The sequence below is a fragment of the Catharus ustulatus genome, chromosome 27 (assembly GCF_009819885.2).
Source record: "Catharus ustulatus isolate bCatUst1 chromosome 27, bCatUst1.pri.v2, whole genome shotgun sequence".
Taxonomy (NCBI): domain Eukaryota; kingdom Metazoa; phylum Chordata; class Aves; order Passeriformes; family Turdidae; genus Catharus; species Catharus ustulatus.
Window position 1 is genome coordinate 2137658 of NC_046247.1, and position 23200 is coordinate 2160857.

Here is a 23200-nt window from a genome sequence, read left to right on the forward strand (position 1 = left end):
GGTTTGGAGATCGCTCACGCCACAAACCCAAATCCATTAATTCGTGTCACTGGAAAATGCAGAGGCAAAAGCAGCTGGGCTGGCCTGTTGGGACTTGAACTGCTCAGAGCTGGGGGAGGAAACACAAAGGGAATTGCAGGAAATGTTTGGACACCTGGAGGTCACCAGGGAGGGCAACTCCTCCAAAATCCAGGCTTGTGGAAACCTCTGGTGTTGGGTCACACGATGGAGGCAAAGCAGAGGAGCTGCAAGAACCCAAAAGAATCACCTGACCAGCCATGAAATTGGGTGTTTCATCAATTAAAATTGTGTTTTTATCAATGCCCAGGGAGCAGCAGAGGGAAGTTCCCTGGAGCTGAGCAGTATGAAATCGTTTATCCGCACAAACTGCACGCAGTGCACAGGAGAAGCGCGGGAGCAAGCTCGGAGGTAGGAAAGGAGATCAGCAGCTCCTGGTGTCATTTCCTGGGTGATTCTGAGACATGGGCAAGAATTTCTGGGGCTTGGGTTTCAAGGCTAAGAGAATTTGGGCAAACATTTGCTCTCCCAAAATTAAAAATGTGGAGAAGGGATGTGTTCAGGGCACAGGAGCTGAGCTTGGTGTGCAGAGAATCCCTCAGACTCTGCTCAGCTTGTGTCTCTGCACAGATGTGGGGTTTGAGACTCCTCAGAGTTTTGATGACCTGTGGATACTTTAACTGGGATTAAATGAAACCAATAATTAAAACCAATAATTAAAAGAGAAGTGATGTGTTCAGGGCACAGGAGCTGAGCTCGGTGTGCAGAGAATCCCTCAGGCCCTTCTCAACTTGTGTCTCTGCACAGATGTGGGGTTTGAGACTCCTCAGAGTTTTGATGACCTGTGGATACTTTAACTGGGATGAAATTAAACCAATAATTAAAACCAATAATTAAGACCAATAATTAAAACCAATAATTAAAAGAGAAGTGATGTGTTCAGGGCACAGGAGCTGAGCTCGGTGTGCAGAGAATCCCTCAGGCCCTTCTCAACTTGTGTCTCTGCACAGATGTGGGGTTTGATACTCCTCAGAGTTTTAATAACCTGTGGATACTTTCACTGGGATTAAATGAAACCAATAATCAAAATCAATCATTAAAAGAGAAGTGATGTGTCCAGGGGACAGGAGCTGAGCTTGGTGTGCAGAGAATCCCTCAGGCTCTTCTCAACTTGTGTCTCTGCACAGATGTGGGGTTTGAGACTCCTCAGAAGTTTAATAACCTGTGGATACTTTAACTGGGATTAAATGAAGCCAATAATTAAAAACAATAATTAAGACCAATAATTAAAACCAATAATTAAAAGAGAAGTGATGTGTTCAGGGCACAGGAGCTGAGCTCGGTGTGCAAAAAATCCCTCAGGCCCTTCTCAACTTGTGTCTCTGCACAGATGTGGGGTTTGAGATTCCTCAGAGTTTTAATAACTTGTGGACACTTTCACTGGGATGAAATTAAACCAATAATTAAAGCAGCCATGGTCTGTGCAATTCCAGAGGGTGTTCTGGAAGTGTCTGAACCCAAACATCCCCTCAGCCCTTCCCCAAGCGTGCAGGATTTGTGTTTATGGCGGTAAAAATGAATTTGCAAAGTCCAGTTTGCTCCTCTCATTAAAACCCCTCAAACACAGCGACCTCCTGCTTATCCTGCTCCTGCCAGCATCCTTGTATTTGGTGAGAAGAGGAGGAAAAAACCACAGCTGGTGTTCCAAAAGCACCACTGCTGAGGCCAGGAGCTGCAGCAGAGCTTTTTCTGACACTTGAATCTGTTTGCAGAGCAAATACGAGGACTCAGTGAGGTACGGGATCAAAGCCAACGGAGAGGAAGTGGTGCTGCAGCTCCAGAAAAATCGGTGGGTTCAGCTCAGCTCTGCAGTAAAATTAAACAAGTCTGGGCCTTGGACATGTCTAAACGAATTGTTCAAATTGTGGGCACCAGCCAAACTGTAGTTAATTATTGTTGTTCCTATTTTGCTGTTTAAATGCTTTTCTCTGTTTAACTGTTCTTGTGTGTTCCTTAGTTTAGAACCATGTTTATAACAAGTACAAAGAGGAAGCAACTTTGAAAAGTTTTCTATAACTTGTTTTAAGACCCTTCAAGGTTGCTAAAACATGAACTATACTAAAATGAGGAGAAAAAAAAGAAATAAAAACCAAAATGCTAAAATTAAAAGACCTAAAATAAAAATAAACAGCAGACTTACACAAGTAAAATTTTTCACAACCCCTCAGTGACTTTGAAGTTTCTTTGAGCACAGAAACAGAAACCTTAAATCCTAAAGCCAATTAAGTCCCAAAACTGTTTCCCCTACCCATGTTTAATATAATACCTGTATTTTATTCTCACTGAAATTAATGCATTTAATTGTTGGCTAATTAAAGAGCCTTCCCTTGAAATTTTCTATTTATATATTTATTTTATATTTAAATATTTATTTCCTATTTATATATATAGGTAGATAGAGAGATAGATAAATGATAAATAGAGAAATAGATAGATAGAGAAATAGTTGAACTGATAACAGATATTTACCTTAGCACTATTTGAACCTGGAGTAACCAAATATAACCATTCCATGATTTTAGGACAGACTTGATGACCTTGGAGGTGTTTTGCAACCTTAATAATTCTGTGGTTCTGTGTTTTATATTTTATTTAATATTTATTTTATATTAATATTTTATTTTATCTTTATATATTTATTTTATATATAAATATTTATTTCATTTTTATATATTTATTTCATATTTATATTTTATTTCTATATTTTATCCCTATTTTATAGGTAGATATAGAGATAGATAAATGATAAATAGAGAAATAGATAGGTAGAGAAATAGAGAAATAGTTGAACTGATAACAGATATTTACCTTAGCACTATTTGAACCTGGAATAACCAAATATAACCATTCCATGATTTTAGGACAGACTCTATGACCTTGGAGGTGTTTTGCAACCTTAATCATTCTGTGGTTCTGTATTTTATATTTTGTTTAATATTTCTTGTATATTAATATTTTATTTTATATTCCTATTTTATTTTATATTTTATTTCTATATTGTGTCCCTATTTTATAGGTAGATATAGAGATAGATAAATGATAAATAGAGAAATAGATAGGTAGAGAAACAGAGAAATAGTTGAACTGATAACAGATATTTACCTTAGCACTATTTGAACCTGGAGTAACTAAATATAACCTGGCAGTGACAAAATCTTCCTGGAAATGCAAAGTCTGGCTCCAGCAGAACATTAACACGCGTTCCAGCAAGTCTGGGTTAGTGGGTGCATTTCCAGAGGCTGTGCAAACACAGCAGTGCCATAATCAATTCATGTTAAATACAGACTCTAATTAACTGCTTGCCCCTGTTTTAATCTAATCCAAATATTTGGAGTGGGGAGAAGGAAATGGTGTTGTGCTGAATCCTGGTCTTTGAAGAGAATTGGGATGGTGGCAGTGGGAGAGGAGTCACTGCAGGTGTGCTGCTTTTAGGAAGATGTAAAAATGTGGATGATACAATTCCTCCAAAGCCATCTTCCCCTGGCCCCTGCAACTTGCTATCATAGATAAGGTATTAAAGGTATTAAATAAATTCCTCACGAATTTGGTCACTCTCTAACACCTGGGAAGAGAATTGGTTAGAAATTAGTTTGTGTAATTGGTCAGTTCACCTTTAGAACTTCTCACTTAGATTGGATGCTGTTCTTTGTATAAACTTTTATTGGTTGTAGTTTGAATCCCCCCTGAACCTATAAATATGGCTTTGTTCTGAGAGAATCCTGCCTCACCACCCTTTGCATGAAATAAAGATTCTTGTTTAACTCATCTGAGACACTGCTAAATGTTAGCACTCTCTGGTCCTGGTAAATACCACCAGGGACCAAAAAAAGAAAGCCACATAAAAAAGGACCAAAAAAAAAAAATCATTATGTAATTGCACTTTTGTATCCAGCTCTGCCAGGAGATGAGCTCATCCCAATGAAATCAGCAGACTTTAATTGCTTTCTTCTTTTAGGAAAGTCTTTTTGTTTGAGCAAGGATTATGAGCAAGCAGAATTCCCCTCCCTGCCGCTTTGGCTTCCGAGTTTCTCCGATACTAAGAATACCCTGAGTAATTGTTTGAATTCCCCACATACCCAGCGTGCTGTGTCATCACCTCCTTTCTACATGGCAGCAATTTCCTTGGAATAATGACTGTGCTTGGCTCCTTGCAGGGATCTCCTTGCTGGGGATTATTCTGAAACTCTTTATTCTGCTGATGGCCGACAAATAACAACAACTCCTCATGTCCAGGTAGGACAGGAAGGGATTTCACTTTTGCTTCCAGCCTTGACTTCCCATGAGACTGATGGATGTGGGAAATAATGGGGGATGTGAGAGAGCAAGGAAAGGTTTGAAATGCAGGTTTGAAATGCAGGTTGGATATCCAGGTTTGAAACCCAGGTTTGAAACCTAGGTATGAAATACAGGTTTGAAGCCCAGGTTTGAAATCCAGGTTTGAAATTCAGGTTTAAAACCCAGGTTTAAAATCCAGGTTTGAAACCCAGGTTTGATATCCTGGTTTAAAACCCAGGTTTGAAATCCAGGTTTGAATTTCAGGTTTGAAACCCAGATTTGAAACCCAGGTTTGAAATCCAAGTTTGAAACCCAGATTTGAAACCCAGGTTTGAAATTCAGGTTTGAAATCCAAGTTTGAATTCCAGGTTTGAAGCCCAAATTTGAATTCCAGGTTTGAAACCCAGGTTTGAAATCCAGGTTCGAAATCCAGGTTCGAATTTCAGGTTTGAAACCCAGGTTTGAATTCCAGGTTTCATATTCAGGTTTAAAACCCAGGTTTGATATCCAGGTCTGAAGCCATTCAGGGTGGCTCTGGAGGGATGGGGACGTTGGGATTGTCCCTTGTGCCTGCTGGGACTCAGCTCCAGGGTTTGGCTTCCAGGAAGGCACCGCCCCAGTGTCTGCTGAACAATTTCTGGGTCGAATTCCAGCTTTTTGTCGAGCCAGGGCCATCCCAAAGCTTTCAAGCTCCCGATTTTCCGGGCAGACTTTGCTCCTCGTGCCCAGCCCCGTGACTTGGTTTGGTCCCAGGGAGATCCTGAGCTGATAAATCCCCATTTCCTCCCGGATCACATTTCCAGCCACGCTCTGTGCAGCTGAGCCCAGCTGCCTCCTCTGAGCCCTGACAAATGGGTTCTGCACCTGCAGACAAACAGGATTTGCTGCAGAAGGGATTTTTTAAACTCACTGTGTGCTGATGTTCCCCAAAGCTCCCACCTGAAGTTCTCCTCCAAGCTCACAAGATGTGTTTTAACAACACAATCTGGAATTTGAAGCTAAATTTTATTAGTTAGGAGCAATTAGGAGGATTCTGAATGAAATAAATGTGCATAAATAACTCTGGGTTGGTTATTTTTGGGGTTGGTTGGTTGGTTGGTTGGTTGGTTGGTTGGTTGGTTGGTTGGTTGGTTGGTTGGTTTTTTCTGATTGCTCCAATTATTTCCACTCCCTGAATGAATCCTGTCAAAAACCTGAATAAAGACAAACTTGAACAGCCCTACCTGTGCTGAACAGGGAATTCCTACCCTGGGGATATTGGATTGAGATCAGGAGTTTTTCCTCCTGTATCCCCCAAAGGATGGAGATAAATCCTTCACTTTTCCCTAGCAACTTTTCCTTTGTGGATGTCTGTTTTCCCTGTAACAAAGTTGGCATTTCATGGTGGAAAACATGATAAAATTAAACCAAAATCCACAAGAAAACAAAAGGCACAGGGAATGAAGGTTTGGGTACAGATTCTTAAGAATTCCATTCAGGAAAACCCTGGGGGTAAAATTTTCCACAACTCCTCAGTGACTTTGAAGTTTCTTTGAGCACAGAAACAGAAACCTTAAATCCTTAAGCCATTAAGTCCCCAAACTGTTTCCCCTACCCATGTTTAATGTAATACCTGTATTTTAATCTCACTGAAATCAATGCATTTATTTGTTGGCTAATTAAAGAGGCTTCCCTTGAAATTTTGGCTCAAGGAAACCACTTGGTATGGACTTTAATTGAGCAGAACCCAGCAGTCTGTGCTTAATTTGGAGCAGGGAGTGGGAATATCCTTATTTTTCTGTGCTGTGCATTGACCAAAGCCCAGAATTGTTGGCTTTTATCACAATTTGTGTGTTGAAGGATAAAAAAAATGCGTCCACAGCAAACCTGGAAACACTGATGAACTTTAAAAATTCCTTTTAAGCGTCTCCTAATGGGAGATTAGTTGAGACAACCTGGAGTAGCGCAGTTTATTGTAATTTGCAGATAGTTTAATTTGGTTTTGTGAAATCTCTGGCTCCAATGGAGTCCATGGACACCCTGACCTGAGATTGGATTTTTTTTTTACTCTCCAGGATCATTGTTACTATGGAGGCCACGTGGAGGGAGATGCTGATTCTGTGGCGAGCATCAGCACCTGTGCAGGGCTCAGGTGAGACAGGGGTGGTGCCAAGAGCAGAATTCTGGGATAAATGTCCCAGTGATGCCTGGGGTTTTGGCTTTTATATTTTTCAGAATCTCTGCTGCTTGGTGTGTAACTCTAAAACTTCCTGATAGGTGTTAGTTAGGTGTTAGTAAGTTCTTTTCAAAGGGGAGTTAAACAAAACAATTCCGTTCTAGTTGGAGAATCAAGGACAACTGGTACCCAAAAATCATAAACAATGGCCAAGGGAAGGGGTTGAGACTTCACAGCCTGGGGATGTGGTTGGATAATTAATCCCAATATATAAATGAATCAAAACTTATAAAAGTGTAAAACTCAGGATCCATCTTGGATTTGATTTGGGTATGACCCCATCCAGGCTCTTGCCCTGCCCAAGGTGAATCCTTGCAATAAATTCCAATTTTATCCTTTCAATAAATGCCTATTTTATCCTTTCAATAAATTCCTATTTTACTCTTTCAATAAATTCCTATTTTATCCCTGTTCAGTCTGTGTTCCAGCTCAGCCTTTCCAGGCAGCACCAACAGGAAAGAATCAGGATGGAAAGAAGTCATGTGAACTTTTATTCAGGATTTGGAAACTTGCTTCCCAAAGGAAAACAGAGGGAGAAGGGAGAAAAAGAGTTACTCTTAGTTCCTGACAATATTTCAGCTTTTCACCTCAAACCAGGATGAAAACATCTTTGAATTTCCTGCTGGAATGAAATCCACTTTTCAACCACTTCTGTCAGCACAAACCCCTAAAATTTCAATCACATTAATTCCTAACCCAGCTTCACTTTGACTGACAGCACCCAAATATTCCAATTTACTCACTAATTAACCAATTCCTGCTTCTACAGTGCTGCACGCTGCCAAGGCTCTGTAAATGATCCAAAATCTCACATTCCAACCCATTTTTTTAGTGGTTACTTTGAGAGCCGTGGGCAGAAGTTCCTGATTGAGCCCCTGGGAGCCTCGGACAGGGAGGAACACGCGGTTTACAAATTCGAGGCTCTGAAAGAAGAGCCCATCTACACCTGTGGGCTGGTCAACAACTCCTGGGAGCAGGACTCCAGCGACCCCACCAAGGACATCTTCAAATCCAGCAACAGCCCTGAGGTAAGACTTTGTCCCATCAAAAAAATAAAAATAAAAAAAATTTAAAAAGTGGATTTGTGGCCATTGGGAAACTCTAAATAGCACAAATCCCACTTGGTCTGGTGGCAGCTCCACAAAGCTGTTTAAACACAGGGAAGTGGGCTCAGATCTTAAAAATCCAAACAAAATCTTCCAGATCTGAGATTTCAGAGTCACCTCCTGCCTTTAACAGGTTGTTGGATGCCCAGTGCAGCTTTAACACCTAAATACCCATTAATATCTGTTTTACCTTCCATAAATGAATAGAAATTTAAATATCCAGTGTATTTCTCCTCATTTAAACCCAAACCAATCCCTTCTGAATGACTTGGCCAAAGAAATCCCCTCAATAATTAATAAACAACTTTGAAGCTGCAGAGTTTGGGCTGGAAAAATATTAAAAGTAATTTTAAATAAATGATTCCTTTAGATGAAAGCTTACCTGAAAGCAAAGAAGTACCTGGAGCTCTACATCGTTGCAGACAACGCTTTGGTGAGTTTTGGAATTTTTATTTTGTGTTTGATCAGCTCCAGGGTGTCCCAGTTTGTGTTCCTGGGCTCCTACAAGAGCTGTGAGGTTACTGCTGAGAAATGGGATTTCTAAAGGGGATTTCATTTAAAATTCCCTCCTGGAGATTGCAAGAATTCAGAAAAGACCTTGCAGTGCTTGTCCTGTTGAAATATCCTGAATTGAAGGGAATATCCTGATTTGGAAGGGATAATCCTGAGTTGGAATATTCTGATTTGAAGGGATAATCCTGATTTGGAATATCCTGATTTGAAGGGATTATCCTGATTTGGAATATCCTGATTTGGAATATCCTGATTTGGAAGGGATAATCCTGAGCTGGATGGGACCCCCATGGATCATTGAACCCAACTCCTTCTCTGCACCCAACACAAAAATTCACATTTTGGAAGGGGCTGATATTGCAACCCAATATCTGATAAAATCCTACATCAAACATTATTTTTAATATAAACTATGATTTTTTTATCATGGCATGGTTTGCAAACCAACCTTTATTTCCTGATAAATTCCTTTTCCCTCTCCTTTTCCTGACACGCTGTATTTGCCTTTTCAGTACAAGAAATACGATGAAGATGTTAGAAAAATAAGACAAAGGATATTTGGAATAGTCAACTACATCAACACGGTGAGAACAAACAAGTGGCAATGAAACCCAAGTGGTTTATAATTTTTTTCTATTAAAAATTATTGAAATCCAAATGATTTATGATTTTTTCTATTTAAAACTGTTGAAACTCATGTGATTTCTATTTTTTTTCTATTGAAAATGATTGAAATAAAAATTTATAATTTTTTTCTATTTAAAGTTGTTGAAATTCAAGTTATTTCTATTTCTTTTTCTCTTGAAGACCATTGAAATCCAAGTGATTTATATTTCTATTGTAAACATAATAGATTTTCTTTATGACATGTAGGGATGAATGAAAACTCAACTTCATAACTCAATTTATTCTCCTGTTCTTTGCCTTCAGATAGGAGATTTTTAATAAGAATTATTTCTACTCCTACTTTAATTATTTATACTCATACTTTAAATATTTCTGCCAATACTTTAAGATATTTTCTAATCACTCATCAAGTGAATGATTGTTTCAAAAAGAATAAATTGATTCTTGATTTCTTTGGCAAGTCAAATTTCTCCCAAAATTGCTGGAATTTCCAAGCATTTTTAACCTATTTAAAAGCTGTTTGAAATGTGGTGGGAAATCAGATTTCCTGGTTTATTTGGTCAGAATTTTTTTGCAATTCAGAGCTTGGAAAAGCTTTGTTAAGTCTGGAGTGGATATTGGAGCAGAAAAGTGACCCAAGTACCCAAGGCGCTGCTTAATTTTTATTAATTTTTAATTGACTCGTAATTAATGAATTCCCTGCTGCAGGTCTATAAATCCATCCACACCCACGTGGCTCTGGTGGGCCTGGAGGTGTGGACAGATGGGGACAAGAGGCCGGTGAGCAGGAGCGCGGGGTTCACCCTGGACACCTTCTCCAAGTGGCGCCGGGACGAGCTGCTCAAGAGGAAAAGGAACGACAACGCTCAGCTCATCACGTGGGTCCTTCCCTTCCCTTCCCTTCCCTTCCCTTCCCTTCCCTTCCCTTCCCTTCCCTTCCCTTCCCTTCCCTTCCCTTCCCTTCCCTTCCCTTCCCTTCCCTTCCCTTCCCTTCCCTTCCCTTCCCTTCCCTTCCCTTCCCTTCCCTTCCCTTCCCTTCCCTTCCCTTCCCTTCCCTTCCCTTCCCTTCCCTTCCCTTCCCTTCCCTTCCCTTCCCTTCCCTTCCCTTCCCTTCCCCTCCCCTCCCCTCCCCTCCCCTCCTCTCCCCTCCCCTCCCCTCCCCTTTATTCTTCATTATTATTTATTTTATTCCCATTTCATTCTGTAAAAATCGCTCACCAAACATTCAAGCCATTTTTATTCCTTAAAAATTACTCCAGGCACTTTTTGTTCCATAAAAGCCACTCACCAAACTAATTCAAGGCATTTTTTCTTCCTTAAAAATTGCTCACCAAACACATTCCAGGCTCTTTTTATTCCTTAAAATTTGTCACCAGTGTCACAATCCTGACCTGGATTTGACTCATTCCAAGACAGGCTTGTACCAATTCCAGGGAAAAAAAATTAATCCAAGCTCTCTTTTTTTTTTTTGTCATAGAGCACAAATAAATTCCTACCAGGCCACAGCACCCAACCTTTCCAGCCAAATCCTGCAAAAACAGGGCATGGGATCTTTTCCCTTATCTGAGACTCCTCTTCTGGTTTTGCTCACAGAATTCAAGTGTCCTGGGGACTGCAGCAAAGTCTGACAACTTAAAGAGTCATAACAGGAAGTTTAACAGGGAAATGATGAATTAAATTTCCCCAAAAATGTGGGAAATGCCAAATTAAACCAGCAGTGACCTCACTTTTCTGTTAAGCAAATATTAAAATGAAAAGCACTTCATTTGTTTTTTTGATTCATAGAGATCTTAAAATTAAGTATTTTATTAGATGTGAGATTCCTTGTGGAGCTGGGGATGAAACCTCCAGCCTGGTCTGGAAAAAATCCCTGAGTTGAGAGCCCATGCTGAGCACAGCCTTGACCTCACTGTGCCTTTGTGCTTCCTTCCAGAGGCCTGGACTTCGAGGGAACCACAATTGGACTGGCCTATCTCAAATCCATATGCAGTGATTCATACTCTGCAGGTATTATTCAGGTCTGATTCATTTTTATTTCATTTTTAAAGGTTTTCCTATGATTTTTCTCTCTGGCAGTGAATTCCCTTTGTGAATACTGTTGGGTTCCAGTTTTAGAAGTTCCAATTTTTAAATTTTTTTTTTTTGTTTTTTAGTTTTTCAGTTGTAGAACTTTCAGTTCTCTGGTTCAATATTAGACTGTAAAAATTCCCAGTCAGAGCCCTGGAAGTGTCCAAGGGCATGGAGAAATCTGGGATAGGGGGAGGTGTCCAAGCCCTGGAACTGGATGGGATTTAAGGTCCCCTCCAACCTAAACCATTCTGGGATTTTATTTCAAATAAAGTGCAGGGGGTAAAGAAAACCTTCATAATATCTAATATTATAAATATATTTATTAAATAATAAAATATAATCCAAATAGATGCACAGATGGATTGAGCACACGTGACCCCTCGTGCATCACGAGGATAATTCCCCTCGAAGAAAAATTGTCATTTTTTTGTTTTCTCTGTTTCTTACTCTAAAACACAAATGGAAATAACAAACAGCTTTTCCTTGGCTCCCCAGGACCACAACAGGAACGAGATTGCAGTGGCAGCCACCATGGCCCACGAGATGGGGCACAACCTGGGCATGAGCCACGACACCGAGGCCTGCTCGTGCAGCGACCACGTTTGCATCATGACAGACACTGTCAGGTGGGGCTGGGGGGAAAAAACGGGGCTGAAAATGGGGTTTGGACAAGCTGGCAGCTTCCAAAGTGAGGCAGTGGTTTAGTCCAGTGAGATTATGCCATTCAAATTAATTTAAAAAAATTTAATAATGGATGAAATCCCAGGTCATTGTCAGATATTCCCAGACAAAAATCTCACAAAAAACACAACCCAGAACTATTTTAGTGCCTGTATATTTAGAAAAATGTTAACACCCAAGAGTTGTAGGACAGTCACCTGTTCCAGTTCTCTCCCAAAGCGTGTTTCTGCTCCTTGCTTGTGCCAATCCCACCATAAATCCTCCTGTTTTCCCAACACAGCGCCAAGATTCCCAAGGAATTCAGCTCCTGCAGCCTGCAGAGCTTTGAGAAGTTCATGCTGGCTGACATGCCCAGGTGCCTGACCAACATCCCAGAGCTGAGCAGCATCGTTGCCCCTCCATCCTGTGGGAATGGATTCCTGGAGAAGGGAGAGGAATGTGATTGTGGCACTCCTGAGGTACCTGGCAATGAGGGAATCCCCGAGGGTCCTGGTTTGGAGGACAGGTGTCTGCTGAGAAAGGCAGGAGCCTCTCTTTGAAATGGAGAATGTAAACCCCCTCCCTCCAAATTATTATCATTTTGAACATAAGGGGCTCTCAGGCAAAGATATGGGAATAGGAATAACAGTTCTTTACTAGGGAAATTAAAATAGAAATACAGAATTCCAAAGAACAACCCCAAGCCCTGCCAGAGTCAGAATCCAAGCTGACAGCCGTCAGTCAGGCAGGGTGTTGGCAGCAGTCCCATCCCATGGTGGCTGCATCCTCCTGCAGTGACAGATGTGGCTCAGCTGGAGCAGTGCTCCTGGACAAGGTGCAGTTTCCCTCTGGAGCTCCAGGGATGATGTGGAAGGGTCTGGTTTTCCTCTGGGATCCAGTGGGAAAGGCTGCTCTGATGTTCCAAATCTCAGATTTGATCAGGGTAGGAAATGCTTGGCTCCTCCCCTGGCTGGAGCATCTCCCCATGGGATGATGGAATTTTATCAGCCATGCCCTGGGACTCAGTGGCCATGGACAGGAGAGATCTCCTGGAGGGAGGATGGGCTGTGGGAAGATAAAGAACACTGCCCCAGCTGGTTTAACAGCTGGCCATGAACAGCAGATATCCCACAGAGATCAGGATCACTGCCACAGCTGTTTGGTCACATCCTGTAGTGCAGCCTGTGACACTGGGAAAGGCAAAGGAGTTTGCTTGCTAATTTGTTTGTTTGCACAGCAGCTGCTCTCTGTCAGTCCCTTGTGGGGACACAGTTCTTGCTGAAGTAGAAATTGTGGTCACCAAACTGCTGATCTGGGTTGTCTGGGGATGTGCTGAGTGCTGGGAAAGACGAAGCATTGGTTTGTCAGGTGGTGGTGACAGAGCAACTGAGAGTGGGACAAAGCCATCCCCAGGGCTCAGCCCAAACCCCGAGCTCCAACCTCAAACCCAGGGATTTTAGGGAAGGTGCTTCCCAGAAAAGCCAAGGCCAGGTCCCAGATTTCCATCCCAGCCAGGGACAGAGGTTTGGTGTCCCTGTCCCCAGCCCTGACTGCTGCTTCTGTCCCAGGAGTGCACGAACGAGTGCTGTGACCCTGAGAGCTGCAAGCTGAGCTCAGGAGCTGCCTGTGCACATGGGGAGTGCTGTGAGAACTGCCAGGTAAGACCCTTCCCCAGTAAAAAACTGCCAGGTGAGACCCTTTCCTGTAAAAAACAGCCAGGTGAGACCCTGCCTTTGCAGCTCCTCATTCCTGCTGGGATAAAGCAGGAGCTCACCTCCCACCAGAGCTGCTCGCCTGTGTTTAACAGCTCTGCCAAGGGCACTGTCATGGGATCATGGAATGTCCTGGCCTGGAAGGGAAATGTGGGATCACTGATCCAACCCAGGCCCCAAAATCCCACCCTGGGCATCCCTGGAGTGGTGTCCAAACTCTCCTGGAGCTCTGACAGCCTCTGCCCATTCCCTCGGGAGCCTGGGCAGTGCCCAGCACCCTCTGGGGGAATAACCTTTCCCAAAATCCAGCCTTTCCCAAAATCCAGCCTTTCCCAAAATCCAACCTTTCCCAAAATCCAGCCTAACACCCCCCCTGCATAGCTCCAGCTGCTCCCTCAGGTCCTGTCACTGCCCTCCAGCCCATCCCAAACCATCACCACCAACTCCCTCAGTCCCCCACCAGCCTGGAGAAATGAGCCCTTGCTTGGCCCTTTTCTCCTGGGAATAAAAGCAGTGGCAGGAGAGGCCAAAACCCCGTGAGCTGACACATGAAGTGAGACATGGATGCTGCTCCTCACCCAGCTGGTGCAGTGAGGAGGAGATTTCCCTGCCTGTCCCAGCCCTCAGCTGGGTGTTTTTGGGCAGTGTGGAGGAGCTGGGTGCTGAGTGTGACATTTTTTTCTCCCTCTCTCAGTACAAGAAGTCGGGCTCGCTGTGCCGGGCGGTGAAACACGAGTGTGACCTGGCTGAGATGTGCACAGGGAGCTCCTCCAGCTGCCCTGAGGATCGATTCCGGGTCAATGGGCACCCCTGCAGCTTTGGGGAGGGCTATTGCTACATGGGCACCTGTCCCACCCGTGACAGCCAGTGCAAAGCTGCCTTCGGGCCACGTGAGTACCCTGGGCAAGCCCAAATCAGCTTGTCCTGCTCACAGCACACACAGGGCAGGGAATTCTGCACCTCCAAATCCTCAGGAGCAGCCCATCCATAAAAAAAAACCTCCAGTCCATAGCATTAATGATTTTTGTATTTCCCACTGTCGGGGTTCTGTGCTCCCAGAGAAATGGGAAGTGGGGAGTGCATTCCTCTTTTGCAGAATTAGCTGGAATGGAGCTGGGGAAGTGGTTTTGGCCAGACGGGAAGAGGAAATTGCTGTCCTTCAAATTAACAGCCAAATTTGGCTCGTCTGGTGCTTCTGAAAGCAGCATTTTCTAGAACTGAGCAATGGTTTGGGCTGAAAGGGAACTGAAATCCCATCCAGTGTCACGCACTGCCATGGGCAGGGACAGCTCCCACTGTCCCAGGCTGCTCCAACCTGGCTTGGACACTGCCAGGGATCCAGGGGCAGCCACAGCTCCTCTGGGAATTCCATCCCAACATCCCATCCATCCCTGCCCTGTGGCAGTGAAATCCATTCCCTGTGTCCTGTCCCTCCATCCTTGTCCCCAGTCCCTCTCTGAGCTCTGAGCCCTCCCTGGGTCCTTCCCTTCTCCAGGTGAACATTCCCACAAAATCCTTCACACCCACTTTGTTGGGAAAGGCCATTTCCTAAGCTAAGGAAGGAGATGGAATTTTCCCAGCTCTCCCAAACTCACCCTGCTGCTTTTCCCCCTGCAGAGGCCACAGAGGGCCCAGCCTCCTGCTACCACACGAATGAGAGGGGGACTTATTATGGATACTGCAGGAAGGAGCAGGGCACTCACCTCCCGTGCAAGAAAAAGTAAGCACTGGGCTATGGAATGTGCTGGGATTTGGGAAGAGAGGCCATTCCTACTCAAAGTAGGAGACAGAAGCCAGGAATGCCCTGTTTGAGTGGCACAGGTCTGTGTTCCTTCTTGTTCTGTCTGAAATAATTTCTAAGGAAAGTGGATTTAAATTGTGAGGTGGGGGAGCAAAGGTGGGCACAGAGATCTGGGGAGGATGAGTGAGAGAGAACTGCAGGGGTTTTGGGAGAGGGAATCTCAAAAGTGAAGGAATATCGTTTAAATGCTCATTTCTGTGAATGGATTTGTGTTCTCTAATAAGATTTAAGAGCCTGTCCCCTGCCCACACCAGCATTCCCTGCTGCAGCCATTCCATCTCCTTGGAATTCAGAGCAGCTCAGAGGGCTTTTCTGGGCCCTGTCCTCATGGTGACAGCTCCTGTTCTCCTTCCAGAGACAGAATGTGTGGGAAGCTGTACTGCTCTGGAGGTTGGGAGATGCCTCGGGATGGGAACCTGCTGTCCTTCAGCTCCTGCAAGGGGAGTTTCCCCCGTGCAGGAGAGCAGGACACAGGGATGATCCTGGATGGAACCAAGTGTGGCAATGGCATGGTGAGTGGAGAGTAACTTTTTCCTGTGTTCTTCCCCCTCTTTCAGTCTTGTTTGTGTAATTCTCTCCTACATTTTAAGCAGGGAGGACTGGGTGTGTTACTGCATGTGGTTCCAAGTAACATGGTGCTTTCATACAGGAGCAAGAAAGAGTATTTATTTAAGGGAGTTATGGATTTAAATAGTGTACATTGTGGAAAATAATTTAAAGAAAGTTCATTGGGTAGAGAAGGAACACTTTTTGAAAACCACACTCCACTCCGTGAGTGTCATGTACAACACACTTGTCACGTAGGCTGCAGGTGTTGTAATTTTTGTTTTGGGTTTCTGTCCTTGAGGAGCCTGAGAGCAAGGCTCAAACAGCCTGAGAAAAAAATCCTGGCTGCTTTCTTGGTTCCCATCCGACATGGGTGGACCCCAAACTTCTGCTGATCTGTTTTCCCAGCTTTTACCCCAAACAGGAACTGGCACCATTCCCATTTCCTTAGGTTTGGCTGCTGCCTTATTCCCTTTACTGACACAAAGATGTGTGTGAGGGGTTAGATCACTAATGTGTTATTACATTTCATTATTTCCACAATGGATGTCTCTCATCACTGGGTGCTGTTTCAAATCCCTTCCCTGAATATTCCCACCTGGAAGGGAGGGGTGAGGTATTGGAGTGTCTGCACATCTCTGTCACACTCAAAAGGAAACTTAACCCCTCACCTCCCACTCCTGATGGGGTCTGAGGGATTTCCAGAGCTGGTTCTGTGTCTCCTGCTGCTCTCCATCCCCTCCCAGGATAAAATGCAAGCTCTGCCTGTCCTGCAAGCTCCAAATCCCCGTGGTTTGCTCTCATTTCAGGTGTGCAGCCATGGGGAGTGTATCCAGGTTGAGGAGGTCTTCAGATCCACCAACTGCTCTGCCAAGTGCTCTGGCCACGCTGTAAGACACCAGCATTTCATATTACTCACCTTCAAATCCCAAGGAAATTATGCAGATCAGCCTCAGACCTCCTTGCAGTCAGTGTTTAAGTCCTTGACACAAATCTGTCAAATTTGGGGAGTCAGAAACTTGAACAATTTTAATGAAAACACATCTCAACTATGTAATATCAATATTTCTGTCCTGGAGATGGACACAGCCCATGGTATCACAACTCTTTTAGGTTATTTTGGTTTAGAGAAGACAATTCTGCTCATATTTGACCTTTCAGAGACATTCAGATAAACAGATTAACTCTTTAGTGAAGCTTTCACTGCAGAAGCAAAAGCTCCATAACCCAAAATTGTACCTTTTGTGCTAAATTTTAGCCCAAATAAACAGAGAGATTAAAAAAAAACTTCTCAGCATCCTCACCCAGAAACTTCCTGACCCCCAAACTGACTGAGGGTGTCCCTGCTTTGTGTCCCCAGGTGTGTGACCACAAGCTGCAGTGCCAGTGTGAGGAGGGGTGGGCACCCCCAAACTGCGACAGCTCCTCAGCCCTCACTGGTGAGTGCCACCCCTTGCACCTGTCCCTGCTCTCAGCTCCTTTGGGAATGTTTCTGTCCCTGCCCTCAGTGATTCCTGGTATTTTAGGAACTGTTTGTCCCAGCTCTCAGTGATTCCTGTGTTTAAGTTCTGTTTCTGTCCCTGCTCTCACTGATTCTGGGATATTTAAGGATTGTTTCTGTCCCTGCCCTCAGTGATTTTAGGAGCTGTTTCTGTCCTACTCTCAGTGGTTTTGGGATGTTCTAAGTTCTGTTTCTGTCCCTGCTCTCAGTGATTTTAGGAACTGTTTCTGTCCTACTCTCAGTTTTTATGGGATGTTCTAAGTTCTATTTCTGTCCCAGCTCTCAGTGATTCTGGGATGTTTAGGAACTGTTTCTGTCCCTGCCCTCAGTGATTTTAGGAAATGTTTCTGTCCCTGCTCTCAGTGATTCCTGGTGTTTAAGGATATTCTCTGTCCCTGCTCTCAGTGATTCCTGGTGTTCAAGTCCTGTTTCTGTCCCTGCTCTCAGTGATTCTGGGATATTTAAGGATATTTTCTGTCCCAGCTCTCAGTGATTCTCTGATGTTTAAGTTCTGTTTCTGTCCCTTCCCTCAGTGATTCCTGGTGTTTAAGGATATTTCCTGTCCCTGCTCTCAGTGATTCCTGGTGTTTAATTCTGTTCCTGTCCCTGCTCTCAGTGATTCTGGGATAATTAAGGATATTTTCTGTCCCTTCCCTCAGTGATTCCTGGTGTTTAAGGATATTTTCTGTCCCTGCCCTCAGTGATTCTCTGATGTTTAAGTTCTGTTCCTGTCCCTGCTCTCAGTGATTCCTGGTGTTTAAGGATATTTTCTGTCCCTGCTGTCAGTGATTCCTGGTGTTTAGTTCTGTCCCTGTCCCTGCAGGCATTGCTGTGGCTGCTGGGGTGCTGGCTGTCCTGGTTGTCACTGCAGTTGCAGCCGTGCTGCTCACCCGCTTCCGAGGCTTCCACAAGAGGTGAACGCTCCCACATCCACCTAAATCCCACAAACCAAAGCCAGGCAATCCCTGCAGAGGTTTAAGCAGAGTTTGCAGTGGGGGTGGGGGGAATTACACTCTGGAAAGGAAGGAAGATGGTCCATGAGATTTGTGGAGGTGTTTCAGAAATCCCATGGTTGGGAGGGGATGGAAGAATTAAAATGGAGCTCTTGATAAATCCTTAATAATCCCAAATGAATAAAGGGAAGAAAGAAATCAAGGACATGGGAACAAAACACCAGCAGGAGTAAGGCAGGGATTCAGCTGTGAGGTTTTTTCCTTCAGTTAACTAAAATTGACCTTGACATGAACTCTTTGACAGCCCCCAGACCAGGAGGGGACCCGGAGCCACCAACCAGGTCTTTGTGGATCAGGAGCAGAGCTGCAGGGAGCAGCCTGTGCTGGTGCCACCTGCCCAGAAGGTGAGCAGGGACAGCTGGGGACTGTCCCCAGGGCTCAAACCATCAGCCAAGGGGGCTGCACTTCCATCAGATTCCCAAAAATGCTGAGGTGACAATGCTGAGAACCCCAGGATGAGATTCCCAAAATGCTGGGGGGAAGGACTATGCTGGGAATCCCAGCACGAGATTCCCAAAATTCTGAAGGGACAGAGCTGGGGATCCCAGCACGAGATTCCCAGAATTCTGAAGGGGTAACATTGGGAATCTCAGCGCAAGATTCCCAAAATACTGGGAGGAGGGATAGTGTTGGAGATCCCAGCATGAGATTCCCAAAAATTCTGAAGGGACGGTGCTGAGAACCCCAGCATGAGATTCCCAAAATGCTGAAGGGACAGAGCTGGGAACCCCAGCATGAGATTCCCAGAATTCTGAAGGGGTAACATTGGGAATCTCAGCACAAGATTCCCAAAATACTGGGAGGAGGGATAGCGCTGGAGATCCCAGCAGAAGATTCCCAAAATTCTGAAGGGACAGAGCTGGGAATCCCAGCATGAGATTCCCAAAATTCTGAAGGGACAGAGCTGGGAATCCCAGCATGAGATTCCCAGAATTCTGAACAGGTAACATTGGGAATCTCAGCACAAGATTCCCAAAATACTGGGAGGAGGGATAGCGCTGGAGATTCCAGCACGAGATTCCCAAAATGTTGAGGGGACAGAGCTGGGAATCCCAGCACGAGATTCCCAAAAATTCTGAAGGGACAGAGCTGGGAATCCCAGCATGAGAGTCCCAAAAAAGCTGAAGGGACAGTGTTGAGAATCCCAGCAGGAGATTTCCAAATTCCCGAAGAGTCAGCGCTGGGGATCCCAGCAGGAGATTCCCAAAATTCTGAAGGGACAGAGCTGGGAACCCCACCACAAGATTCCCAAATTTCCAAAAGGCCAACACTGGAGATCCCAGCACGAGATTCCCAAAATTCTGAAGGGACAGAGCTGGGAATCCCAGCAGGAGATTCCCAAAATTCTGAAGGGACAGAGCTGGGAATCCCAGCATGAGATTCCCAGAATTCTGAACAGGTAACATTGGGAATCTCAGCACAAGATTCCCAAAATACTGGGAGGAGGGATAGCGCTGGAGATTCCAGCACGAGATTCCCAAAATGTTGAGGGGACAGAGCTGGGAATCCCAGCACGAGATTCCCAAAAATTCTGAAGGGACAGAGCTGGGAATCCCAGCATGAGAGTCCCAAAAAAGCTGAAGGGACAGTGTTGAGGATCCCAGCAGGAGATTCCCAAAATTCTGAAGGGACAGAGTTAGGAACGCCCCTACAAGATTCCCAAATTTCCAAAAGGCCAACACTGGAGATCCCAGCACGAGATTCCCAAATTTCTGAAGGGACAGTGCTGGGGATCCAGCAGGAGATTCCCAAATTTCCAAAAGGCCAATGCTGGAGATCCCAGCAGGAGATTCCCGCATTGCCGAAGTTCCAGCCCTGGGGATCGCAGCACGGGAGGCTCCGGGTGGGGCAGGGACTCGCAGGTGAGGCACAGGTAAACCAGGTGCGATAAGGGCTCCACCCGATCTGTGTTCGCAGGTGATTGATAAGAAAGTTCTTCCCGTGCCTCCGCCCCAGGAGAACAAACCCCAGCGGCACAGTGTGAGTATTGCTGGGAATGTCGCAGAGAATGGCTGGGAATGCATCACAAACCCCTGGGGACAATCCGATCACAAAATCCCTTTCAGCATTTTCATATCCAGCTCCACCTTGCACATTCCCCAGGAACACGTGGATACACACACAGAGGGTTAAAATGTTTTATATCGCACACAGAGGGTTAAAATGTTTTATATTCTGGTTTTTTTCCAGCCTGCCCTGAGGCCCAAAGGTCCCCCACCTCCCGTTCCTGTCACCAAACCTGACTCTTTGCACCCTCAGGAGAAGTTTGTGAGTACAATCCTGCAGATTCCAACATCCTTACCACATTCCAATGAATATCTGCAGTTTCTGACTGCGATTTAAAGTAAAAATTTAAAATCACAGCCATTCAAAGCACACATTTTTGGCGGTGTAATCCCAAACTGCACAAACATTCCTCATCAGCAGGGAGTCCTCCAAGGCATCAGGAGCTGGATTTTAAACCAGGAGGGATTTCAGGTGTAAACACCGTTTAAACAATGAGTAACTTTGAACTGCAGGTGCCTGGGAGGTATGGCAGAGATGCAGTGGGTCTTACATTTGTAAGAACCCGGAGGAATGATTTTATTTTTCATTAATAAACCCAAAAATCCTAATTAAAAGAAAATACCTGCCTCAAATATTCACCATCTCAGCATCTGAGCTCCCTGTTCCTTTGCTGTAAAATCCATTTCACTCTGGTGTCACAACTGTGGGGTGCTGCCGGTGGGGTCAGGACAATGTAAAATGTAAAGTATAAAATATATTAAATATAAAATATCCCCCTGTATCAATTATAAACCATTTAAATCCCACCGTGTGAGCTCAGATATTGATATTTAAATATTGGGAATAGCTGAGTGTCTTCTGAAACACACCTGGACCCTTTGTGTTTGTATTTTGTTGCCCCCTTGCACACATGGACAGATGATTCCTCTCCACCTGCAGCATTCCCAGTAGGAAAATGCTGCAGGATGGGGGGGCTGGGGAGGTTCTGGGGATTTCTGGGGAGGTTCTGGGGATGTCTGGGAGGTTCTGAGGGTGCCTGGGGAGGTTCTGCTGGTGCCTGGGGAGGTTCTGAGGATGTCTGGGAGGTTCTGATGGTGCCTGAGGATGTTTGAGGATATCTGGAGAAGTTCTGAGGGTGTCTGGGGAGGTTTTGAGGATGTCTAGGGAGGTTCTGGGAAGGTTCTGAGGATGTCTGGGAGGTTCTGAGGGTGCCTGGGGAGGTTCTGAGGATGTCTGGAGAAGTTCTGGGGGTATCTGGGGAGGTTTTGAGGATGTCTGGGAGGTTCTGGGGGTGTCTGGGGAGGTTTTGAGGATGTCTGGGGAGGTTCTGAGGTTGTCTGGGGAGGTTCTGGGGATGTCTGGGAGGTTCTGTGGCTGCCTGGGGAGGTTCTCAGGGTGTCTGGGAGGTTCTGAGGATGCCTAGGAATGTTTGAGGATGTCTGGAGAAGTTTTGAGGGTGTCTGGGGAGGTTTTGAGGATGTCTGGGGGGGTTCTGGGGATGTCTGGAAGGTTCTGAGGGTGTCTGGGAGGTTCTGCAGCCACTCAGACAATCCCAGTGACATTTAAACCCCGCTTTGTTCCAGGCTCCAGAGAGAAGAGCTCCTCCCGTGCCCGTTCCCAAAGGCAAACCCCCGCCTCCCCCGCAGGTAATTCCACTGGAAATGACAATTCCCTGTGGATGGGATTCCTGGAACTGCTGGGATTTAACTGCTCCTTTCCCTGCAGGCTCTGAAGCCCCCGATGAACCCCAGAGTCTGAGGCTTCCCAAGCACAGCTGGGTGAGACACCCGAAGTTTCCAGGGACAATTTTTCCCTCGATTCCTCCACTTTTGGCAAAGGCACCCCAGCCCATGTCCCTCTTCTCTTGAGAACTGACTGAGAGCTGCTTGGAAAGATTTGGGATTTCAGCAGGGAGGAGCTCTGGTGGTGACATTGAGCTGCTGTCCGAGGGAAGCAGAGCAGAGTCACCACTTGCACTGAGGTGTAAACTGGGAGTAAGTCACAAAAGCTGCTGTGGGATGAGGCTGCTCCTCCTCTGCTCCTCTGGGACCAGTGTGGCTGCTGCAGGTTTGGGAATTGAAAACTTTCGTGGTTTTATTTTTTTTATTTTTTTGGCTCCATTTCTGGATTTTTTCCAGCCCTCTCTGCCCTCAGCAGCACGAGGATTTCTCCTTCATGTGCAAATCCTGGAGAAAAACAAACCCTTCCTGCTCTGGGGAGAGCAGTTGTGTCCTCAGGGTCTGAGCTGGACTTGGAATAAGTAACAACAACTCTGGGAGTGGTCCTGGGAAGATCCTTTGGATTCTCTCCACAATCCTGGTCCTGGGAAGATCCTTTGGATTCTCTCCACAATCCTGGTCCTGGGAAGATCCTTTGGATTCTTTCCACAGTTTGGTTCTGGGAAGATCTTTGGATTCTCTCCACAATCCTGGTCCTGGGAAGATCCTTTGGGCTGAATCCTCTCCACAATCCTGGTCCTGGGAAGATCCTTTGGATTCTCTCCTTAATCCTGGTCCTGGAAAGATCTTTTGGATTCTCTCCACAATCCTAGTCCTGGGAAGATCCCTTGGGCTGGATTCTCTCCACAATCCTTCAGTTCCCTGCTGAGGATGCCATTCCTCAGGATGTGCAGGAATTCCAGTGCCCAGTTTGAGCAGTGGGGGTGTGCTGGATGAGGATGGATGTTTCTGGAAGAGCTGAGCTTCCTTCCTCTTCGGATAATTGCTGCTTTATTTGAGCCAGGGAGAGATTGGAATCTCCACCTGGGTTTGACTGGGGTTTAAAAATCCAGAAGTTATTTTTTATGAGCTGTAATTAATGGATTTACAGAGATTTCTGTATTAAAGTTCTGTCTGAACAGGAAGCAGTTGTTGAGTTCTTTCAAACCCATCCTGAAGCACAGGAAAAGCAGGGTGAAGTGGGGTCATTTCTGCCATTGCCAGAGCCCTAAAACTCCCAATTTGCAGCAAAAAAAAATCATTGCCAGGTGTTGTCAGAGCTGCCAGGAAAGCTGAATTCCATTTATAATGAGATTTGACAGGATATTCCATCACAGCTTTTCTTCCCATCTATTCCT

General features: G+C 45.1%; 1 protein-coding gene across 1 annotated transcript; it reads left to right on the forward strand.

Moving 5' to 3' along the window:
• Positions 1–225: 225 nt before the first annotated feature.
• Positions 226–22205, forward strand: ADAM28 (ADAM metallopeptidase domain 28). The gene is made up of 24 exons (XM_033081076.1): positions 226–231; positions 346–429; positions 1791–1867; positions 4233–4311; positions 6408–6484; positions 7401–7596; positions 8045–8107; positions 8700–8771; positions 9523–9692; positions 10748–10832; positions 11380–11510; positions 11846–12023; positions 13113–13202; positions 13951–14146; positions 14874–14976; positions 15413–15569; positions 16413–16493; positions 16964–17042; positions 17928–18018; positions 18362–18461; positions 20035–20097; positions 20308–20385; positions 21708–21770; positions 21850–22205. Exons 1-24 carry the CDS (start codon positions 226–228, stop codon positions 21880–21882), a joined length of 2352 nt encoding a protein of 783 aa, XP_032936967.1. The 3' UTR covers positions 21883–22205.
• Positions 22206–23200: the final 995 nt, after the last annotated feature.

Excerpts from the sequence above, each read along its gene's own strand:
- ADAM28 (XM_033081076.1), top strand. Across the intron at positions 10,833-11,379 it reads ACTCTGCAGGTATTATTCAG|GACCACAACAGGAACGAGAT; the intron begins GTCTGATTCATT and ends TTGGCTCCCCAG. Across the intron at positions 12,024-13,112 it reads GTGATTGTGGCACTCCTGAG|GAGTGCACGAACGAGTGCTG; the intron begins GTACCTGGCAAT and ends CTTCTGTCCCAG.